This window comes from Myotis yumanensis, unplaced genomic scaffold (assembly GCF_028538775.1).
Source record: "Myotis yumanensis isolate MYYU_CA2020_CCGP unplaced genomic scaffold, mMyoYum1.0.hap1 SCAF_4, whole genome shotgun sequence".
Taxonomy (NCBI): Eukaryota; Metazoa; Chordata; class Mammalia; order Chiroptera; family Vespertilionidae; genus Myotis; species Myotis yumanensis.
Genome location: NW_027223755.1, coordinates 62,697,060 through 62,722,155, shown reverse-complemented (window position 1 = coordinate 62,722,155; position 25,096 = coordinate 62,697,060). Strand labels below are relative to the sequence as shown.

General features: G+C 38.5%; 1 protein-coding gene across 1 annotated transcript; it reads right to left on the bottom strand.

The window, feature by feature from the left end:
* Positions 1-10,692: 10,692 nt before the first annotated feature.
* LOC139008794 (large ribosomal subunit protein uL15) lies at positions 10,693-11,206 on the bottom strand. Its single transcript, XM_070412421.1, has one exon. The coding sequence runs from the start codon at positions 11,188-11,190 to the stop codon at positions 10,744-10,746; it is 447 nt and encodes a 148-aa protein (XP_070268522.1). The 5' UTR covers positions 11,191-11,206; the 3' UTR covers positions 10,693-10,743.
* Between the last annotated feature and the right edge of the window lie 13,890 nt (positions 11,207-25,096).

The following is a 25,096-nucleotide window of genomic DNA, read 5'->3' as shown; positions in this document are numbered from 1 at the left end:
GATGGAAAAAGAATTTAGACATTCCTTTTATAGCTTGCTTCAGATGAGATCCTTTACAATAGGAAAACCTTTTGGTCTTTCTTGTCTCTGTACTTCATTTGTTTAGGGCTCTAGGTATTATTTTATGTTGTGCAAAAGCACTATGCTTCTAAAATCTGTCCCATACCAAAAAAAAAACAACAAAAAAAAAAACAACAAAAAAAAAACCCCACCGTCCTTGTTATATCAGGACCCGGAGAATTGATCATAAGCAGCATTAGGCAGTTAAATGACCTAGTATAGAGACGATGACGATCGAATAGAGAAAATCAATTGCCTTTTTTCCCTCCTCACACAGTGCCCTGCAGGGAATAGATAAGTGCAGACTGTAAATAGTTTATTACTTGGTAGTTCTTCCTAATGTCTAGGCAGCACCGAAGTTGACAAGGTAACAAGTAGTCGTTCAGCCAAAGGTCACTTTCTCTGGCCCAGCAGCCTTTTCACTTGGAAATACAATCTGGGTCTAATGTTGGTTTGAAAGGAAAGGTCATTATACCACCCAGCTCCAGGCTTCAACTTTCTAAAGGTTTTAAAATTGTGCTTCTTATAAAAATGAACTCAAACCTGTGATATTTGTGCTTTATTGCCAGTGAAAAGAACTGACTACCATGGTTAGCATAACGGCTTTTATTGGGAAGTAGAAGCCAAGCAGTGGAGGATGAATCTTGTGGCTCTGTGCAGGAAGTCGGAAATAAAATTCATCACTCCAGTCAGCTTTCAGAAATAAAAAGGAGGAAGAGGGGCTCTGGTTTCTCTTGATTGCGATTGTCTGTGCGAGCAGATAGGGAGACAGTGAGGTCTGAAGGGTGCTTCCCTGGGGAGGGTCACTGGGACTACTGAGCAGAGGGGAGAAACCTCGGACAGCGGAGGCTCTTGTACAGCAGCAAAGACTTGTTCTGAGTCACCTTGTGCTGGGGAGAAAGACTAGAGCCCCAGAGACAATTGGATTGACATTTACAGTTTCTTTTCTCTTTTTTAAAATAATTATTTATTGTTGGAAGTATTACGTATGTCCCCCTCTTTCTCCCATTGACCCCCTCCAGCCTACATTTACAGTTTTTTTAAAAAAATCCTACTGCCCTAACCAGTTTGGCTCAGTGGATAGAGCATCGGCCTGCGGACTCAAGGGTCCCAGGTTCGATTCCAGTCAAGGGCATATACCTTGGTTGCGGGCACATCCCCAATGGGGAGGTGCAAGAGGCAGCTGATCGATGTTTCTCTCTCATCGATGTTTCTAACACTCTATCCCTCTCCCTTCCTCTCTGTAAAAAATCAATAAAATATATTTTAAAAATTAAAAAAAAAATCCTACTGTTGAGGGCAAACCTAAGCAATTCTACTGGGGCCGAGGAAGTGGAACCTACATTTAAGATGTAACTTTCATCCCATTCAGGGAGAGGGCTCTTCTGCTTCTGGCTTTACTAATAATATTAGCGATGTTGGCCACAGCCATTTCAATGTAAGCCATTTGGCACTGATTCAGGTTTGTCTCTTTGGGAGCCAATTAGCTCCAAATTGAGTAATACTGATTATTACATATGATATGGTTCTCCTAATTATGTCCCCTGTTTAATCTCTTGCACTATTTATATTCACAAATTTTATAATGCCTACTTAAATATATCTCCCATATCTGCGGGTCTTCACAGCCATTCTTAAAATAAAACTAGACAAACTGCTTATTTCATAATTCAGCCCATATTACTTGAAGAGAGAAAATGACCCAGCTTCAATATATATGTGTTTCCATCGTTTACATTTTGAAACCTAACTATGGACAGATTATTTTGTATGTCCAATCATTCCTTTGGGAATTTTTCTTGGTTATGTGAATATATGTCAGAAGTGGGTTATTCAAGCTAGCTTAGATTTGTGTGCTGATCTTGTAATAACTCCACAATATATTGGCCATGATTCTTTCAGTTGGACAGCCCCCACTTGTCCACACTGCAGCAATGCAGCTTTATCTTGGGGCCATCTCCACGGTAATCTCCATTCCTCAGAGGGACAGCATCCCAGGCCATTCTGAATCACAGCAAGCTGGAAACAGAGCTGCAGTTTCTCTGTCTCCATGAAGAAAATGTGTTTGTCGGCTTTAAGCTGACTAAAATGAACAAAGGGTTGGTTTTGCTTCAAGGAGAATAAATGCATTCACAGCGATTTATAGATTAATTAAACCACAGGCTGGGAGGAAAACTGCCACAAATATGACAACAGGTTTATATCAGTATTATGAAAGGAGTTGTACACATCAATAAGAACAACAGTAAGACTCTAAGTCTAATAAATGAAGTGTAAAGTGCATAAAGAGACAATCCTCAAAAGAGTAAATGCAGCTAGCAAACAAATGTGGAAAAATGTTTGGTCCTAACAATAATCCAATAAATGAAAATTTAAAAAAGAAGATATTGTTTCAAACTTTATACCAGCACTAAATAAATAAATAAATAAATAAATAAATAAATAAATTAAAATAAAAATATCTAATGCTGCTGAAGTGTCAGAGTCACGCTAGTATAGGCTGCCAATCACATTTTAATTGGCTCATCCCTTTAAGGGACATTTTGACAATAAGCTTGAGAATGTTAAAATCATGCATACTTTCAATCGTTCCAAAGAAATTAATCTAAAGTGAAAAAAACAACATCTTTCATGTGCATAAAAATATTCATTTCAAAATTATTTACATTAGCAAAATTTGAAACAAACACAGTAATCATCTGGTCAATATGACACTTTGAACTATGTGAAATATTCCTCCTCTACCTCAAATACATTAAAATCGAATTTGAAAAGTTTTAATCTATAAATTAGCTTAATATTTTTTAAACCCTCAATGTATAAGTTGAACAGTAGACCAAAAATACAGTAATCTCCCACCTTATCCTCTGTTTCACTTTCCAAGATTTGCTACCTGTGATTCCATGATCCAAAAATATTACATGGAAAATTCCACAAACAAGCAAGTTATCATTTTAAAACTGTGCGCCATTCTGGATAGGCTGATGAAATCTTGCGCCATCCTGCCCGGGACATGAATCACCCCTTTGTCCAGCGTCTCCACGCTATGTATACTCCCCACAGTTGTCCCTTAGCAGCCCCTCCTGGTTATCAGATCAACTGTTACAGTATCGCAGGGCTTGTGTTCAAGTCACCCTTATTTTACTTAATAATGGCCCCAAAATGCAAGAATAGTGATATTAGCAACTCATTTATGCCAAAAGTGCCCCCTTTAAGTGAAAAGGTGAAAGTTCTCAATTTAATAAGAAAAAAGAATCCTCTCTGAGGTTGCCAAGATATACTGTAAGAATGAATCTCCTATCCATGAAATTGTGAAAAAGGAAAAAGAAATTTGTGCTAGTTTTGCTATCACAACTCAAACTGCAAAAGTTACAACCACAATGCACAATAAGTGCTCAGTTAATATGGAAAAAGCATTAGATTTGTCGGTGGAAGACATGAACAGAAAACATGTTCCCATGATGGCAGTGTGTTGCGCTAGAAAGCATTGAGCCTCAAAGACTTCAGCAAGGGATTCCTTTAAATAATTGACACCAAGCCATTTACTGCGTGTAAGGGATGGTTGCACAGACTCAGGAACAGGTTTGAACTGAAAAATATAAAAATTACTGGAGAGGCTGTGTCTGCCAATGAAGAAGCTGCTTTCACATTTCCGGCAGAGTTGAGGGAGTTGATTAAGGAGAAAGAGATCATCTAAAGCAGATCTTCAATAGTGATGAAACCGGGCTCTTCTTGAAGATGCCCAATAGTATGTGCACTCATAAAGTGCAAAGGAGTCGCCAGGGCATAAAACATGCAAGAACAGGTTAACTCTGGTGCCATGTGGCAATGCTATCAGGCATATGATAAAGCCAGGGTATTGTACAGAGTGAATAACCCACATGCTCTAAAAAATAAAAACAAAATTTATCTGCAAAACAAAAAATTATCTGCCAGTGTTCTGGCAACATAATCAGAAAGTGTGGGTGGCGGCCATCATGTTTATGGAATGGTTCCACCAATGCATCACAACAAGAAGAGTAGTTCAAAACAATAAGATATTTTGTGAGCGAGAGTACATTCCCATAATTTTTATTACAGTATATTGCTATAACTTTTCCATTTTGTTAATCTCTTACTGTGCCTAATTTACAAATCGAACTTTATGTATGGGGAAAAAAGCAATATATATGGGTTCCCTACTATCCATGGTTTCAAGTATCCACTTGGGGTCTTGAAACATATAACCCTGCAGATAAGGGGGGGGACTATGCACAGCCAAAAATGAAGTATTGAATTGGGAGACAGATGTAACAAAACCCACTGAGCACGATAAAAAGATAGAAAATATAAAAGAGATATTAAGAGACGTGAGGGATAGCAAGATCAGGTCCAACATGTAAGTAACTGAAATTTCAGATATAAAGAATAAAGAGAATGGAAAGAGTTAATATTTAAATAAAAATAGTTTAGATTTTCCATTTTTAAAGAGACATGAGGACTCAAGTGAAAGGGGACACACTAAGTCCTGAAGAAAGTAAAACCAATGCACATCTAACCACATTAGAGTGAAACTGAGATTTATCAAAATCACAGAGAAAATCCTAAAAGTTACCAGAGGGAAGAGTCATACCACCTATAAAAGAACAAAAATGGGCTCAGGTAATTCATCTCTGAAGTGTATCTACATAATTATAGAAAAAAATTCCAAAGGTATTACTGAAAATATGAAGCCCACTAGTAGTTGGGTTTCTCAACATTGTTTGTTTCTTTATCTACATTGGGTATTGATTTCCATATAATTTTATACCCTGATGCCTTACTGAAGTTTCCCAGTGTTTACATAGTTATTCAGTTAATTCTCTTGTGCTTTCCATATATACAATTATATCACCTTGAAATAACAATACTTAACCTCCTTTTTAGTAATGCTTATTCATTTGGGTTCTTGGTTTTGTTTAATTGTGTTGACCAGAACTTCTGGAACAATGTTAAATAGCCTTGTCTTGCTCATCACTTTATGGACCACTTCCAGAGTACAACCTTAAATTGGCATAATGTCATTTGAGGGTAGAGATGGATTCTTCTTTAACATGACAAAAGATACATGTTGACTCCTGTTTTATTTATAGATTATTTCTAGAGAATAGATGTTGAGCATTATTAAATTCATTATCAGCATCTATGAAGATGATATAATTTTTCTACTTTGATGTATTAATACGGTAAATTATATTGATAGTTTTTTCTGATGTTGAATTATTCCTACACTCCTTAATAAAATGCCACTTGGTCATGGTTTATTATCATTTTAACGTGTTGCTGGGTTTTGTTTGCTGATGTTTTATTTAGATTTATTACATGGATATTCATAAGAAAGTTTGATCTGTCTTTTTCTCTATCCTGCCATATTTGAGCTCTGGTATCAATGTTTTCTCATTTTATGAAAAGAAGTTGGGAGCTTTAGTTCTTTTCCTGTATACTATAACAATTTATATAGCATTAGGACTGTCTTTTAGGAGCTAAATAAAATTCTCCTGTGAAAATATCTGGGCCTGATGATGTTTTGGGGATTTTTATTTCAACACATTCCATGTTTCTTCTCTGGCAATGTCTGTTTGTATTATTAAATCTCTTCTGATATCAATTTTGGTAATTTAATTTTTCCTATGGCATTAATTTTATTGAGGTAATTTTCTATATCTTATGTATTACATACATGTGTCTATTTATATAAAATCTGAAACACAGAAAAAATACAGTACAAAAATGGTTTTTCCCCCCAAAAAACCTTTGAGTGACATATTGACCTGATGTACCACGATCCCAAACATTAATATCGCTTTCCTACAAATAAGGAAAGTCTCCTTTCTAACTAAAATACAAGCATAAAATTCAGGAAACTAACATTGACATATTATTGTCATCTAATTATCAAACCCTATTTAGGTTTCACCAATTGTATCAATAATGTCCTTTCAAACAAAAAGATCTAGTTCAGAGTCATGTGCTCCATTCAGTTATCACATCCCTTCAGTATCCTTCACTGTGGAAGGAGACATTCCATCCTTGACTTCCATGATCTTGGCACTTTAAAACAAGATAGACCATTTACTTTGTAGAATGTCCCACAACTTAGGTTTGTCTAATATTTCCTTATGTCTAGATTCAGATTAAGTGTCTTTGGCAGGAATATCACAGAAGTGGTGGAAAAATTTTATTTTTGTGGTTAAATTTACCACTCTATTTTTTTGTCTCTGGGTTTTGAGCCATAATTACAAAGCCTTTCCCACACTAAGCTTAGAGAGGTATTCACTCATTTTTCATTGGTATTTAAACTGTTAGAATCTTACCCTTAGATAGCAGATGAACCTGAAATTTATTCTTGTGTATATTGTGAGATCTAATTTTAAACTTTTCCCCAAATGGCTATGCAAGTCCATCTTTGCCTCAGTGATTCAAGATGCCACCCTTATCATATAGTGGATTTCTCTATGAAGCGGGTTTCTGTTTGGGCTTTCTGTTCTGTTCAGTTTTATAATAGTCTGTCTATTTATGTACTACTGCCACACTGCTTCAATTATAAGGGCTTTATTATTGTTTTAGTGTGTGTTTTTCCAGATATTTCTTGCATGTTTGCTTTTCCTTGCAAACTTTACGAGCAACTTTCCTAACCCCATATTAAAGCTTGTTTGTGTTTTTATCAGAGTAGCACCATATTAATAATTTTACTTAAAGAAAATGTCATGAGTTTTCCTCTTCAAGAACAGAGAATATACTTTGCATTTGTTAAGTCTTTGTGTCTTTCAGGAGTGTTTCAAGGTCTACCTTGTATAGGTTTTAGAAATTTCTTCACTTTATTCTTAATTATTTGCTGCAATTATAAGTGGGGGTATTCTCTATCGTTATGTAGAGGACTTTACTTTGAAACGAATTTGCCTCACCTCTATAGTTCCCTCTCTTTCTTCTTCTACCTGAGTTGTACACACTTTAAGCCATCCCTCTACATGAACATCCACTCATCTCTTCTTTTAAACAAGTGGAGGGTCCGGCATGTGCTAGGCAGGGTCACCACCGCTGGTCTATGTAGGTGGTGCACTGCTTGCCTCCAGGGCATATAACGCTCACTGTAGTCGATGGTCCCATGTAACAGCCTTGTCAGGAAGTACACAGCATTATCTCTATTATGCATAAGGAAGGATAGACTAGTAATATCTGCAGAGTGTGCCTTGTTATAGAATTACATCTGGCAATATCTATCAAACATTTGTCACTTTGTTCTCTGAACAGCTCATATAAGCAGTTATCACCTTGTAGTATAATTATATGATTACATATCCATCTTCCTTCACCTGAATCTTTCTTTGAGAGAAATAAAAACTTAATTATTTATGAATTAACAGTATTTGGCACATAACACTAGATGCTCAATAGATGTTCAATGAATGAATGAAGGAATGGATGAAGTGTGCCCATCACAAGCAGGCTGTACTCTATATAAGACATAGGTGTTTCCTCTCCCTGTGGTTTTGCTATCCCAAATTTCAAACTTAAGAATTGTTTCCTGACTAAGAAGAGGATATAGCATTTTAGACTATTGCATTACAAGATGCCACTAGTGGTATTTCTCCCTAAAGTAGTTCTTAGAGTGTGACCACTTCCATGAATTGTTAGATCCTCCTAGTGCCTCTTTTTAGTAGACATCACGAGATATCAAAGCCATTTGATTCCTTATGAGCACTTTGCATGTTTTCAGACACCACAGATTATAGATTTATTGTCACTATGAAAACTCCTCGAACTAGGCAAGGAAGATTTCTCCCAAAAATGATATTTGAAAAAAAGTAACTTCAGTGAAATCCACTGAACACAACCACATTTTTTCACTCTAGTTTTTACTCTCTCTGAAAACTTAAATTGAACTCACAGTGAGTGCTGTTGTTTTTAAATCCCCACCTAAGGATATGTTTTTCTTGATTTTAAAGAGAGAGGATGGGGGGGGGGGAGAAACATTGATGTGAGAGAGAAATATCAATTGGATGCCTCCGATGTGTACCCTGACCAGGGATCGAACCCACAACCTAGGTATATGTCCTGACCTGGAATGGAACTGTACTTTTTGGTGTAGAGGATGATGTTCCAACCAACTGGGCAATTCACAGTGAGTTTTTAAAGCTTCAGAGGAATACAGTGCTTTCTGACATTTTCCTGGTTTACTTCTCCAGGCAAAGAGTTGTTCAATTTCATTCTGAGTCTTTCAATTTGGTAAATCTCTTTACAAATACTAAAAAGATATGTTTCATATTTTTTACAAGCACATAGCACTTTTCTTTCAAGAATCCTCAAGTAGCAAGTAAACAAAAGCAGTATTCTTAGAAATGACTATGAGAGGAACTAGATGTTAGTTACCACTGAATCTCTTCTCCCTTGGTGGAAGTAAGCAATGAGAAGGGGAAGCAAAAAAATGTCAAAGATAAAGGAAAGAACCACGGGATGATCTGATCAAATGTAAAGCTCTCAAGAAAGTGCCATCAACCTTTCAGAATCAATATCCTAATAGTCATTCGTCTTCAGATGGGCTTAGGTTTTCAGTGTGTGAGAATAGGAAATGTGAAGGGGAAGGGATTGTGTGTTGACTAAGGCCAGCTCATTTAGGTGGGGTAAGCAGTGGTAGATCTTCATCTCTTTCACTGTGTTGGAGAAAGCCACTGCTTCTCATGAAGCACAGGGAAGGGATAGTACCACACTAACTCTTAAGATAGGAAGAAGGGGACAGCATTCCACTTAGTGCTACGAGAAAATGTTCTTGAAACAGTGAGATAAACAAGTACAAAAAAAAACCCAAAAAAACAAAAAACAGTAGAAGGCATACCATTGATGGCTACAGCCAGACTGAAGGCAACTAAAACCTGGTCATGTGTCACTCTCAGCTACGAAAATATAGTTTCTTGCCTCTTGTCCTATATCAAGAATGGTTTTTTAAAGAAATGTCACTTGACAGAGTTTGTCAGCATGAACTTCATCCTTATAATTTGGGAGAGAATATATGTCTCAGACATCCTAAATCAATTTTATCTCTACTCACATTAAAAATACAATTATCTCCAAATATTAGAGTCTGAGTATCCTGTTATTTCAGGAAAAAACAGGTAGACAATTTAACAGTGTAGACAAGATATGTTTGGATATATAATTATTTCTACTACCACTATTCAACCTAAATATACATTTTAATTCAAAATGTATAATGTCAAAGTGAAAAAACAATTTTCTGTGATGTTTTATTTTTTTTTTTTTTTTTTTTTTTTTTTAACCAAGTCAACAAGTTTTAATAAATGCTTTACATTTTACTTAATCCCCATGATCCTCAAGTAGGTGCCTTCACCTAAATTTTAAAGAAAATTGGAGTTACACAATTGTTAAGTTTGGATTTATATTTCAGACTTTGTATACTTTTATATCTTCAGTGCCAGTAAGGACTCAAACATTTAATCTTGTAATCCTTTTTTAAAACCCTCATTTTTCCCCCATTGATTTTTAGTGTAAGGGAGGGAAACATCAATATTAGTTTGGTTGCCTCCTGCACACTCCCCACCCAATTGGAGCTGGGGATCAAACCCAAGTACTCGGGCTGATATTCTAACCACTAAACACACGAACCAGGGCACATCTTGCAGTTCTCGATCTACTGACCTGACCACCACCTGTTTTAGATTCATGGCCTTAGCTTCCATAGTTTCTCAGGAAGACACTAAAGCAAAACCCATCACTTCACCTTTCTCCTTAAACACCATCATGCAAAATGCAAGTCCAAATGGTCGTTAAAAACAAAAAACCCAAAACAAAATGGTCATTAGTAGGCTTGAGTGCTATCTTAACTTAATCTGGCCAGGATTCTAGACTGCAAGCTTTATTTTGGGTCATTATTTAAAAATCTTTGAAACAACTCTGAGCACAAGAGCAAATTATAATTTACACTGGGATCAGTGTTTTGCAAGACATACAAAACCCAGTTTCTGGCCTTTAGGATAACCCACATTTCTACTAGATATTCAGCAGTCTAGAAGAAAAATTATTAAAATTTTCATGATACATTTCTTTGAACATGAAACCTCCTATGCACAGGGACCCATAAATCCTTACAACTGCTTTCTATAATACAAGCCAGTTTGATATGTAAAACCCCTGGCATGTTTAAATTCAGATTGCTGGAGCCCATCTCAAGATTTTGGTTATGACTAGAATAGTCCAAAGTCTAAGATGAGGGAGCCCAGTGGAAAAATCTTGGGCTCAGGAATGACCTTGGTCCTATCACTCCTTTTTCCCTTCTGTAGACCGTGTCCCATCAAAACAGTCCTTTTGAGCCACATGGAACAGTCAAGGACACATTCTTCCACTCATTGTGAATTGTGAGTATACAATGCAAACAGACCTTTCAACTATTTAATACCTATCTACACACACTTTAGCAACAGGTATCATTCTCACTTTATAAATGAAAAGTTCAAGTCAGGATCGGTCCAAAGGCTTCTTTCTTCCTCAGGGAAGTTTGCAGAGGACCCCAGGTCTCAATACCCTAACTCCTAGAACCTGTTAGGGAGATTTTGGAAGTACAGGTAGGGAAGCAGAGATGCCAAAGGACCTACACTCAGACCAGAAGACAAAAGTACTTGGATATTTTAATGAACTCCCCTCCATGTAGCTTCAAGCTACCAGGACACAGGCCCCACCAACACCCTTAATCTTCTCCTCGGCTCTTCTGCTGAAGAACTTGGCCTTCACAATGACAGGCTGCTTTGGGAGCTTTCCCTTCCCCAGAACTTTGTAGTAGCCCGACCGCACCACATCAATGATGGGAGCAACTCCAGTCTTGCTTTTGGCAGCATTCACCCGTGTCTGCTCACTGACCAGGGTCCACAGTTTATCAAGGTTGACAGTTGGGCAGAAGCTCTGGTTCCTCTTCAAGTGGTAATGCCTCATACCAACTTTCCCAAAGTAACCTGGGTGATATTTGTCGAAGTTGATCCTGTGATGATGCAGGCCGCCAGCATTCCCGCGGCCCCCCGGGTGCTTCCTGTGCTTGCCGATGCGGCCGTGGCCGTGGCTCACGTGGCCCCGAAGTTTGCGGGTCTTCCTCAGTCTGGATGGCATGTCGGCGGCCGAGTTGCAAGAGTGATGTTTTAAATATTTCCACATTTCATGGGGAAGTAAAACTTTTCTTCAGATCCTGTTTTTCTCAAGAACTCTTGAAAAACACACATCATAAGACTCATTTCTTTCTGAGGAAGGTTTGCATAGTCTGTGATCACTGAAGGCTTAAAGGCATTTAGAGCTATTAATTTCTAATTGCCTGAGAACCTAAAGTCTTGGTTCTCATCACCTTAATACTAAAAATCAGGATTTTTAATGTTAAAAGTATATTGATACCTTTTGGTTAAATAAAAAATAATGACCTAGCTATCTTTGAAATTATTATAGACATTCTTTTGACTTTCCCTATAGCAATAGAACTTACGATATCACATGAGGAATGGTTATTTTCTCTGCTTTAGTCAACTTTTTTAAGGGCTGTAAAACAATAATTAAATTAGTCTACTTAAATATACATAAAAGTGCCAAGAATTTTATAAGAGATCCATAAGCTTTATAAGAGATCCATAAACACTTCTGCTAGTAGCCTGAAAACAAGCAGAATATGCAACATAACCAAAGAAATTCTGGATTTGAAACCCATGTGGTAACTATTGATCAGCAAAAATTGAACAGGTTATCTATGGCTAACCACATGTGATTGATATGGTCAACAACTCTGATATTAAGTTGTTTCTGTTTACCACTACATAGCCAATATTCTTAGTTGTGGAGAAACAACTGAACCACTTTTGCAATTTTAGAGACTCAACTTGTGACTTAAGTTCAATTTAACTGTCATGTGTAGCCAGCACCTCTATGATCAATATCAGGAAATAAGAATGTTCTCCTGTAGTAAATATCAGCAAAAGGTAAGTATATTTCTGTTCTTCAATGACTGTATCGGTTTAATCTAATTTTAGTTCAAAGTTCCATTCATCTCTGCTTCCGAATCAGAGAGAAAAATTACTTTATTTGATTAACTATGAGGACTGGGAAGAAGTCTTCCATATATCTCAATATTAAATTCAATGCATTCATATATAAAGGAACAATTCCATAACCTCAAGTAAATTATCTCAAATTGGGATGGTCAAAACAAAAATGTTAATATCCAAATAGAATTTAGTGTGTTACATAAGCATGTGAACTCATCTAAAATTAAAACTAATTATTTTGTATCAGAGCAATAATAAAAGCCAAAGTTCTGCCTCATTGTTCTCCAGTGAAGCATGAATAATTTGAGATTCAGGTAAGTTTTCATCTACCTGAGTCTTCCACAGACTTTTATCTACTTCATTTTTCAAACTGTATTTCTTTAGAGTACTTTAGCTACCCCAGAACTGATGATACCAGATTGTATGCCTTCTGATGTAACCATTTGTAGACCTGTCCTTCAGCCCTCACACAAAGCAAATTTGACTGGGTCCTACAATACAAAGGAAGATCCCAGGGCCTAGCCTTGCTTCAAGGCTCCCCACTCTCCTTGAATCTGGCCTGGTTCCTCTCCATATTCTCTAACACTCTCCCTTCAAATCTTTTCTTGTTCAGAGGTATCTGGCCCCATCTAGTCTTTCCAGAAAGCTACCTATAGTGAAAAAATTTAAGTATTCTCTTTCATAACTGAAAACTCTTAGTTTATTGGGGTGTTCATGTATTCTGATTACCAGGAAAGGAAATGTATTTTCATCTTTAAAATGTCTTAAAAGGTCAGAGGCCCTTTGTGTATTTAATTATTGTAATGGAGCCCTGGCCAGGTACCTCAGTAGGTTAGAGCATTGTCCTGACACGCCAAGGTTTCTAGTTTGATACCTGTTCAGGGCACGTATAAGAATCAACAAATGAATGCATGAATAAGTGGAACACAAATTGATGTCTCTTTCTCTCTCTCTCTCTCTCCCCCCCCACTTCCTCTTTAAAATTAATAAATAATTTTTTAAAAAAAGAATTGTAATGGAATATTATCCTACCATAAAAGCCAATAAAATAGCTGAATATGAAGAGATCATCAAGATATATTGTTATATGAAAGAGCAAAGTGTGAAAATGTAATATATTATGCTGGCATTTTGTATAAAAGTAGATGGATATTTTTATGTGCATGTATATGTATAGGATAGCTCTAGCAGGATACAAAAATGTTGATAATAGTGATTGTGCTAGAAACAAGTAAAGGAGGCTTACTTTTCGCTGTACATATGTTTTATAACTCTTAAAAATTTTCGTATGTGCATGTATTGCTCATTTTAAAATAAATTTAAATTTTTTGAAATTTTCAAATGGAATAATTAATATCAACAGGACACCCAAAATTGACAGAATACTCTTATGCAAATAAATCCCTTTTTTAACAAAGCACACATTTTCCACAAGAGAGCTTTCACTGATGTGTGGTCACAATGTGTGGGCTCTTCACTTTGAAACTTCACCCAGAGGGATGAGGCTGCCGCTCAGTTTTCTTCCTTCCTAACAGAGCAGATAGATCACTGAGCTATCTGCTTACACTAAAAGAATAGTAGATATATTTATAGCAGAAATTTCATCAGCATAACAATAATTGGGTTGAAATGAGGCTCTTTTGACCTTATTGTCATTAGCGTCTTATAGTAACCAAACAACCCAGATACCTTTGAGTCCTTCGCTGGGTTTCATGATTTATTAAGTAGAGACTCCGATGGCTTGCCCAATTGTTGATATATATTTTATTTTCAAGAAGGATTTTATTCATTTCTTATAAGTATTAACCATCTTGTGACGTTAAAAAAAAACAACCCTTGGAATTTGGTCAGGAAAACTCAAGGGATTGATGTGACTCATTAACAAGCGGTTAGAATAAGAGTAAAATAACCTTCATCCAGAATTTGTAAAAATTAAATAAATTTTCCATTCGAGTGGTTTCAAAACAGAGAAGAAACATACTAGAAAAGATTCCCTTTGACAAAACATAAAGATTAAGATGGGAATAACAGAATTACAAAAGATGTTCTTCTATATTTGGAAATATGAAGAATCCGTGATTAGAAAGCTGTGTTAGTCATACATCTGGACCATATGCTTGAGACAAAAACTCTCTATCTGAAAAGAATGAGTGAAACCATCTTATGTCTATAGGTGGATCTGATACCTCACCTTTTGTGTATGTAACTTGGTGCTTTAAGCCCATTTTCTTTTTTTCCTTTTTGTTTTTAATGTTCACCTGAAGACATGTTCATTGATTTTTAGAGAAAGGGGAAGAGAGAGAGAGAGAGAGGGAAACATCGATGTGAGAGAAGCATTGATAGGTTGCCTCCTACACACATCTTGAACAGCCTCCCACACACATCTTGACCAGGGGTTTGATCCCACAACCTAGACACGTGCCTGGACTGGGAATCAAACCCTCAACCTTTCGGTGTACAGGGCGATGCTCCAACTAACTGAATCACACTGGCCAGGGCCCATGTTTTCTTTAAAGCCTTACACAGATGTACATGAGTGAGCAAAGAATCGCTTTTTCCTACCCACTCCATTGTAGCATGACAACATCCAGACAACTTTATCCAAAAAAGGCTTTTGCCAGGAGAAACAAAGATATGTACTAAGAAGAGCAAACAATTTTGCTCAAATCACTAGCCTTCCTGTGCTGCTCTGTAATCCCTGATTGAATAGATGTCACTTCCTTTCTGCCTGACATCATATAAGATGATGGGAAGAATATAAAAGATACTACTGAAGAAAAGAACATACATATGCTCAGAGCAGATAATAGCATATTTACTTAGAAATAATAAGCTTATATACTCCCAAATAGAGAACAATAAGTGATAACATTTGATCAGTTCCCCCAAGGAATGGAAAAGACTATGCAGCTATAAGCAATTAGAATGGGGAGTGATTCATGTGGACCAGAGTTAGAGTCATAGAAACATTAGTTGGTGAGATGACTTCAGAAACATGAGAGGATTAAGAGAGGTAGGAAATGTGGCTAAAGTCGAAGCAACAATTTAAATAATGCATATGGGCAACAGCAAGCAAGGTATAATCAGGAAACGAGGAGGTCAATGATTGTCTTGGATTAGCTAGAGAAGGCAGAGAAGGTCAATTCAGAAGAACAACTGATATAAAATAAAAGAATCTGGATTTGTTCCTCTTGAGATTAAATGCCCCCATTTGGATGTCAAGAGCAAGGGAAAATAAATTATGCATAAGTGCAGAGCTTAGCTATATAAAAATTCCCTGAAGTTTTAAATTTGTTATAAAAGCACTTCACGCCCTAGCTGGTTTGGCTGAATGGATAGAGCATCAGCCTGCGGACTGAAGGGTCCCAGGTTTGATTCCAGTCAAGGGCACATGCCTGGGTTGCAGGCTCAGTCCCCAGTGGGGGGCGTGCAGGAGGCAGCCGATCAATGATTCTCTCTCATCACTGATGTTTTTATCTCTCTCTTCCTCTCTAAAATCAATAAAATGTATTTTTAAAAAACCACCCAGTATTATATTTTAAAAAATAAAATAAAGCACTTCACTTAACCCAGGTTGCATTCTCATCTACACATGGTTGAGAAAACTAGGTGTAAGCAACAGCAGCCTTTGAATATCCGGGGGAGGGGGATCACAAACTCATACATTAAGGTCGCCTAATTTGCCATTAGAAAAGTGACTCTTGCTCAGAGCCCATTCATTCTTAGTTTATAGAAAATCCAACTCCCCTCTCCATTGCAGATTAGAAGCAAGAAATTAAAATGGGTTGCTTCTAGACTCAGGCATTCTGACAATTGTAATATTTGATAGGTGACAGTTCGACAATGAAGAAGGAGGTAGAAAAGATACTAAAAGCAGCCATAAGTTGAAAGATTTCAGTAATTATTTACTTGAAACTAAGGTGAAATTACCTCAGTAAAATATCTTCATTCAATTATTTCAATGCTTTCTTTTCGCTCTGTAATAACTTTGTTCTTGTAACAGAAGCTCATATTGTGTAATTCAAGCCAAAAAAGAATAGCTTAAAATATGCAAAAAAGCCAACTTTCTCTCATTTTCTGACCAATTACAGATGCTACATCTTTTATTTAGTTCCCCATTATGACATGTGGTTGTACTTACACTTGACATCTATAACATTTGCTTCAAGAGAGCAGAACAAAGGCTATTGTGTGACTACAATATCCTCCTTGTAATGCTGTAATCACATCTTTGCAAGGAAATAACAAATTTTTAAATAAAAATGTTTAAAGGCATATGTGGTCCAAGAAAACATCTTTTTTTTACTAGGCAGAGTTCTTGCCAACACAGTTTTCTTCTCATTGATTTCTTATCATATAAACTGGTCTAAGTGAACACATAAAAATGGAAATTGCTTCAAGGCTGAATACAATCCCGATATAGCAGTCATACTTTGTTGCTTTTCTATATTAATCATTAACCCACAAGAAACTGAAAACATGCTAAGATTTATCCTGGAGTCATGTGTTTTTACCTTGGGCGGCCAGAGTCTTGTCCAAGTGTGTCTGGAAGAGCAGATGAGGATGGTAACAACATGTGGGAATCTGGGGTTCCTTTCTGGGGCCACATGTTATGATACCTAAAATTAATATAATAATAATCATAACCAATACATTCTGAGTACTTATTATGCCCAGGCACTAAGTTGCCCCCTACATTAACTCATTTACATTTTTTTAAAAAAAAACAACAACATGAATCTCTATTACAACAATTCTCAACCTGTGGGTCATGACCATTGGAAAACACATATAGCATATCAGATATTTACATTATGATTCATAACAGCAGCAAAATTACAGTTATGAAGTAGCAACGAAAATAATCTTATGGTTGGGGGTCAGCACAACATGAACTGTATTAAAGAATCGCGGCATTAGGAAGGTTGAGAACCACTGCTCTATTAGGCACGATTATTATTATTCCTATTCTAAACAAAGGCAGCTATGGCTGAGAGGTTAAGTAACTTAACCATAATAAAAAAGCTGTAAATTAGAGCCAAATTCAAAAGCATGTCCATCATTCGGAAACTTCAGTATCTCAACTGGGGTTTCCCCTTCTATATATTAATTACTATACCTTTCAAACAAATACTACAAGATTTGCTTTAACATTATAGAGTTGACAAGATTATACAGCACCAGCATCTCCCTAATTATTGCTTGCTGCCACCCCTGCTTTATGAAAAGGGTAAAGGACAGCAGAGCAGAATTCTGAAACACAGCTACGGCAACCTGCAGCGCACTTGCTGATGTCCAGGAACATGTCAACAGTTGATTTTGTGGACCTCCTCCCTTCTTGATATTAACAGAAGTCCTCAATATGACTGTTTACATCAGGGGTCCTCAAACTTTTTAAACAGGGGGCCAGTTCACTGTCCCTCAGACCGTCGGAGGGACGGACTATAGTTTAAAAAAAAACTATGAACAAATTCCTATGCACACTGCACATATCTTATTTTGAAGTAAAAAAACAAAATGGGAACAAATACAATATTTGTATTTGCATGTGGCCCGCGGGCCGTAGTTTGAGGACCCCTGGTTTACATCCTTGGAAAGGCAAATATTGCCACATAACTGCTCTTGAGATTTGGTTTGCGGTCATTCCCATGATGTTATTCAGGATTCTTTTATTTGCAAAGGGATAAAACCAACGCAACCAATTTAAGCTAATGTAACGTAAGCCAATGTAAAATTAAGGGTTTATTATTGGTTTCAGGTGAAGCTAGATCTGGTCCGCAAACATGGCTTACCCCATGTTGCTTTCATTCTCAGGATGGCCTCAATTGGTGGCAAATGGCTATCAGAAGGTCTAGGTTAGCAATCTCAGAAGACAAAAGAGAGTTTCTGTTTCCCACTAATTTCAGCAGAAAGCCCTACTCTGGAGTTTATTGCTGTGACTAGCCTGCTTGAGTCACAGGCCTACTTCTGAACTAAACCTCTGTGGCAAGATATATAATGCTCTCATTTGTCATGTAGAAACCACTGGCTCCAGAGAGAGGTTCAATGCAGCTGAGTCATAGGCCTCAGCTGAATCAGTGGAAGAAAGTGTTTCCCCAAAGGAAGATGGTTTCCCCTCAATATAGGTAAATGGATGCTGAGCAAGGATAAACCTCAAGGTCCTTATATCTATCATGCCAGAGGAATAAATTGCCATCTAGTCATATCACTTTGAAATTTGGGGTTCTCTGTCAAACTGACCTCCCACGATGAATTAACCTGTGGTGAGTCAAAACAAAAGTGAGTCAAACAAGCCCTAGCCAGTTTGGCTCCATGGATAGAGTCTCGGCCTGCGGACTGAAGGGTCCTAGGTTTGAATCCGGTCAAAGGCATGTACCTTGGTTGTGGGCTCAGTCCCTGGCCCCGGTCAGGCATGTGGAAGGCAGCCAATCGATGTTTCTCTCTCTCTATCTCGTCCCCCTCCAGTCCACTCTCTCTAAAAGTCAATGGACCTTTCCCAGCTCACCCCTGCCCTCCACCCCAGGCCTTCACCACCCTATTGTCTGTGTTCCTGGGTTATGCATATATGCACACAAGTTCATTGGTTGGTCTCTTCCCACCCACTCACCCTCCCCTGCCTTCACTCTGAGGTTTGACAGCTTGTTCAGTGCTTCTGTGTCTTTGGATCTATTTTTGTTCAAAAAAAAAAAAAATCAATGGAAAATATCCTTCGGTGAAGATTAACAAAAAAGAATAATTAACAAAATAAAGTGAGTCAAAGAATATTAACAAAATTGCACTGAATCATGTCAATGCAGATACAGCAATAGCAGAAAACTTAGCTGATGCTGACAATCAGAGATGTTGTGGTTATTTGGACAAAGGAACTTCTTCTTTAGTGAATAGAGAGGCATTGCTACTAAAGTACTTTGCCACACCACAGTCAACAGATCAAATTCAGATAGCTAATGCTTATTATGAAAGTAACTGCACGTTATGTATGCATCAGACTTTGTAGCTTTACAAATTTGCAGAAAGCAATATTGTCCACAGTAATATTTATAAATGCCAAGAATGCTACTTGGAAATAAAACATGATGGAGCTTCAATATTCTCCTACACACAGAAGCTTTTCTAATTTAATTCAATTTGTCATGCTACATAGGTTTCCATTCATTTGAAGTTGCAGTCGCCCAATTCAGGCAGTTCTATTCTTGTAAATATATCGTTAAGAAATTTCATTTGTAAGTTAGTGTTTTTAAAGTTGGAGTCCATTTTCCCATTGAAATTTTATTATAAATAGTGACTGGATTCCAAGGCTAGCCAAGTATTAATTAAGCAATTTGAATGTGCTGGGTAAAGTGCCTAGCACATTGCAAACACTTATAGATTATAGCTATTATTATTAGTTATAATCCGACAAAACATAAACAAAATCATCAAAATGACTGTTTTAAAATAATAAATAAGAATTAAGGTATTGAGCATTTAGAAAAATGACTGACAAGGTCACTTGGTAAGTTACTATGAAAAAAAAACAAGCCCTATTTGTTTTTATTCCTAATTCTACTTAAAAGAATTTGAATTTAACATATTTCAGTTTAAATTGTTTATTATCACTAAAAAAGAATTTAGGGAATTACCTTAATATTTTTTTAGAATAGAAAATTTTTAAGTTATTACATTATAATTTAATTTTGGGATTCTATGTGGTTGAAAAACTCAATCAAATATTGTAAATATAACTAGATCCATAGATATGAGACTCATATTTAATGAATTGCTTTTCATTTACCAAGAACTTTTCAGAATTTCTCCTTCCACATGCTTATATCCAGATGCAATTCCATTTATAAATTGAGGACATAGTATATTGCTATTACCAAAAAAAAAAAAAGACACAGCCATAAATGAATTTCCATCCTAATTATTTACACTTTTCTCTTTGCAACCTGAATATTCTATTCCTCGGAGCTGTTTGCAGACAAAATATCATCCAGGATTAGTAATGTAAACACTCTTTTGACATAGGTGACAAGTACTTTTTGGTAACTTGCATAATTTCTCAGTAATATTAACTTTATTTAAGAATTAACTCCACATGTGATTATAGAATAATCTGATGCTAATTTTGATTTTTTTTAAATTATATAAATGCTAAAGATATCTAACTGCTCTCATTTATCTGACCCCTTATACTTTAGTGACAATTTTGGGGAGACTTTTAAAAATTAAATATCTATTAAAAAATCAAATGTTGAGAGTCATGGGTGTTTAAAAACTTCAATGAGTTAGTGTCAATAAAACTGCCTCATTAGGGTTTGAACTGCTACCTTCCAAGTATCTGGCACATTGCCACACACAAAAAGAGAAAAATAGAGACATCAGATTGACTGAAATTTGCTTCATTTTTTCATTCATTCAAAAACCACTTAATATGGCAGATTTCTAGGTTCTAGGAAGACAGGAGTAAATAAAACAAAGCCCCAATCCTCCATGGAACTTATATTCTGCTTGAGAAAGACAGACAAATGAATACGTAGACTTATTTTCTTAATGATGAAAAATAAAGCAGGGTAAGGATGAGGTGGGAGAGAGGGGGGTGGTGATCAGACAAGATCTATCTCAAGAAGTGACACTTGAGAAGAGACTTGAATGAGGAAGTGAGCCATGCAAAAACAGAGATGACCAGGAAGTGCAAAGGCCCTGAGGTAGAATAAGCTCACTGTGTTCAAGGAACAGCAACGCTCTCATGGCTAAGACTAGTAAGCAGTCAAGCGGGAGAATGATAGAAGACGAGGCCGTAGAAGTGGAGAAGGCTGGACCTGCAGGGCATGCAGGGCGTGGTAAGGAGTTCAGGTTTACAATAGTTGCAAAGTGATGCCCCTGGATGGCTGGGAATAAAGAGTGACATGATGTGAAGTTTGGAGAAGAGGCTCTAAGGAGATAGGAAAAAAGTCAGCCATTTCAGATTACCATATTGACTCTTTACTGCCTAATTTCCCAGATGAAAAATAAAAACTGTCTCTGTTCAAGTGGTGTGTTGGGAACAGGAAAAAACAGCTATTTAGCTGGAGTGGTACAGATGCGGCTAGAACAGAATACCTGTTTCTATAATGACTGTAGAGAAACTGCTTACACAAACCGCCAATTTACAGAAGTTCTTTGTGGATGGTAAAATAGAGAAGAGGGTAAAAAGTCAGAATATTCTGAAACACATCTACCACCTTGTCTCCCATCCCCTCCCCCTAGCAAATGCCTGACTCCTGGGAGCTGTTATGAATAGAAAAGCAGCATGGGTACTGCAGGCACTGCATACCTTCTTCCAAAGTAAAATACTGCCATCTTGAGGTTTCCAGAGTACAACAATAAGGCAAAAAACAGTGTCTGTCTGACATTTCTATATGCAAGGTATTTGATTATAGAATACCTTTACTGTAAAAGAAATAAGAAGTAAGCCTAACCCATCTCACTCCCTTGCTTTGCTTGGCCCAACCTGTGCTCTATTAAATGGAACTTTTTACAGCTGATTTTGAAAACTTTCTGTTTTAGTGGCATGTAAATTCATTACAAATAGAGGTATGTTTTTGTTTGGGGGGATTTCCCCCCACTACAGCAACTAACACTAGACCTGGTACCTTTTCAAATGGTAAATCTTCTGCATCCCTTTTATGATCATTGACCTATTCAGGTTTTTATTTACTCAATTTTTATAAATTATATTCTTCTAGGAAACATCAACTTTTCCCAGATTGTCAAATTCATTGCCACAGAGTTGCATATAATATTCTTTTGTAAAAGTGTTAGTCTCTCATCTACCTATGGTTTTTTTTATAAATTTTAATCTTTAGTATTATATCCTTTCACTTTCTCTTATTGCTGGAGGATTTTAAGCAGGAGAATGACCTGCAAAGAGAGGACAGTGGCTTAGCCAGAATTCCATCCAACTCAGGCTGTCTAACACCAGAACGCTTCCTGTCAGCCACTAGGCAATACTGCCTCTTAGCACAGATGTCATAGATGTATTAAATTTTGGAAATGTGTCATTATAGAAGGAAAAATGAATTTCTAACATATTATAAGATGACCTGATATTTGTAGAAGTGAATTATAGCAAAAATAGTCATTTGTGTTTATATGCACATTAAAAAAAAAAAAAATCTGTAGGCATATTCACCAAACTGTTGACAGCAGTAGTTATCTCTGGGTTGGGGAGCAGATTCGGAGACCTTTACCTTTACCATCCCCTTCTCTCTAAGTAGAGTCAGCATAGAACATTAAGTCAATGAAAGGGAGGAAGAGGAGGAGGGAAGGACCTAGAGGAGGAGAACGTGGTGACGGATGAGACTGTTGTCCATGTTGCCGGCTGTACAACACGGCGAAGACGCGGGGTGTGGCACTGAGAAGTCTGCCTCACACATTCTCTCCGCCTCTTTCAGCCCCTCTCCTTTTCAAATTCCCAAGTAACCCTCATCTTGATTTTTAAAAATAAATCCTTCACCCTATGGATTCCTCCAGTTCCCATTCTTTTCAATTTTTTTTTCGTCTTTCCTTTTTCAAAATATGGCCCAAGATCTCAAAAAATATTGTTTTTATTCTGTTTCCATGTCCTCTCTACCCAGTTCTTCCTAACACGCCATAAGCTCATTTCCAAGGCAATACCCATGCTGAAATTTTTTCTCTTAGGTGAGCATGGCCAGCGCACAACCTCTGACCCCCGCCACCGGCTCCTAACCTGGTGCAGACCTGGGGACCTGTGAGCTCGTGTGCGGGGCTCCGAGGGAGGTGCTGTGGGTCAGTCTGCAGAGACGCAGGGCCTGGGGAGCGGCCGCTGGTCACTGGGAAAGAGGGAGGCCTCCACCTGCAGCAGGAACCGGAACGCCGAAGGGCAGGGAGGCGGGAGGGAGGGGTGCAGACGGAACTGCAAACACCTGCTGCCCGGGCCCTGGCTTTGCTCTCAGGACCGGCATGTTTTAAGTTGCAGGAGCTGCCCTGGAGGGAGATGGCAGGCAGACGGTGAGGTTAAGGAAGCAAGATCTTTCCCAGGTCTGCCGTGCTCGCCCCAATCACTGCAGGTCCAGATGTGATTTTATAAAGGGATCAACAAAATTTTCTTACAAAATGACGTCTTTGCTACCAAATTCGATGGCGTGTTCTCACCCCCCACCTCCCAGCGTCTCTTGCCAAATCCCCGCGGGGAGGCAGGGCAGGCAGGTGCCCAGACCCTGCAGAGGAGAGCCGGCTCTTTCCCCTCCGATGGGAGAAGCATGGAGGAAAGGCCTGGTTTAAGGAAACCCCTGTCCGCTGGCTTCACAAGTTCTCCCTCACCCAGAGCGGCCCACGTGGCAGCCAAAGGAGTGGCCCGGCCCATGTGGCTCGGTGGTTGAGCCACAGGCACCGAGAGGTCGCTGGTCCGATTCCCCGTCAGGGCACATGCCTGGGGGTTGCGGACTTGATCCCCAGCAGAGGGTTCAGGAGCAGCCAATTGATGTTGATGTTTCTCTCTCATGGATGTTTCTCTCTCTCTCTCTCTCTCTCTCTCTCTCTCTCTTAAATCAATAAAAACATTGAAGATGGGTGGGGGGTGGGGGGGTGGCGGGGGGGGGGGGGCGGGGAGAAAGAACAGAAACTCTAGCAGCTGCAGACATTGGATCTTCCCTCCTCCATTGGAGCCTTCTGAGGACTGAAAAGGGGTGGGAGTGAGACCCTGCTGGCTGTGCTGGAAGGGAAAGACAGGGATTTAGAGAAGGGGCAAAGACTGCAGCAAAGGCCACCTACCACAGAGCCAGGGATTTAGACAGTGGTCTCAGGGAGGCAGGATTACTCAAGGCCCTAGCATGCCTGGGCCCACAGCAGCGAGGCCCATCCTGTCCTACAAGACCCCTTCCTTCTCAGCGGATACAGCCCTGTTTTCAGGCTGCTGCCACAGCCAGGTACATGTGGACCCACGAACCCTGGGATGCTGAGGAGGAAAGAAAGAGCTGTGGGAATGGGACTCCCCCCCACCCCTCCCCCCAGCTCTTTACAGACCTGACCGCTTCCTCTCAGGCCTCAGCCCATAGGTCACCTCCTCACTGGGGCCCTCCATGCTCACCTTGAAAAGACCCCCTCCCCTCAAACCCCTCTAGAATCCTGGTGGTTATCTCCTTTGTGTTCTGATGATAATCAGAATAAATTATTTGTGTATTCCTTTCTTTCACTCGTTTATTGCCTCTCTTTCCACAACAACAGGAACTTATCTGCCTTGTTCCTGGCTGTCTTAGCTTGGTTTACCCCCGAAAAAAGAAAAAAAGATTTGGTGTTTGAGGTTGGTAACCCAGGCAGCACTGAGAAGGAAGGAGAAGAGGAGAGAGGGAAGGAAGGAAAGCCAATAAAATGAGCAGGTCACCACTAAGACCAAACTGGGCCTCAGCCCTTCAAAGGTGAGAAGGCTGGGCATTTATCAAACATCTCCTGGGCCTTGTTGGTTAAGGAGCCCTTCACAGGTGTTAATGAAGCTCTGAGCACAGGCCAGGCCTAGAGAACACCATCAGCAGAGAAACCTGAGCAACATTGCCCCAAGTAGGAACAGTGTGCAGACAACCTCCCAAGAAGACTAAGGGGATGTGGGCTGAGCAAGAACAAGGCCGCCTATGCCTCTTATAGCATCAGTTCCAAGATCAGGCTCTGGCACCTGGTAAGTGCTCCATAAACCAAAATTGAACAAAGAGAGGATTGAGACAAGAGTGAACAAAAGCAGGAATGAATAGGATTCTAGTAATCATAATGCCAGGGAAGATTGGTTTTCCTTTCTTGGTGTTGGCCTTACTTTTGACCCATGTTCTTAGATTTTTGCATCTTCCTTCTGCCAGGCTGAAGGTCCATTGGATTTTTCCTGCCACATGCTCCTCCTCTTCCTCTTCTTGTTCCTCTTCTGCTCCTTGGCTGTTGTTTCATTTTCTCTTTCCTCAGACTCATCCCACCCTCAGAAAAAAAAAAAGAAAAAGAAAAAAAAAAGCATTTTCCAATTG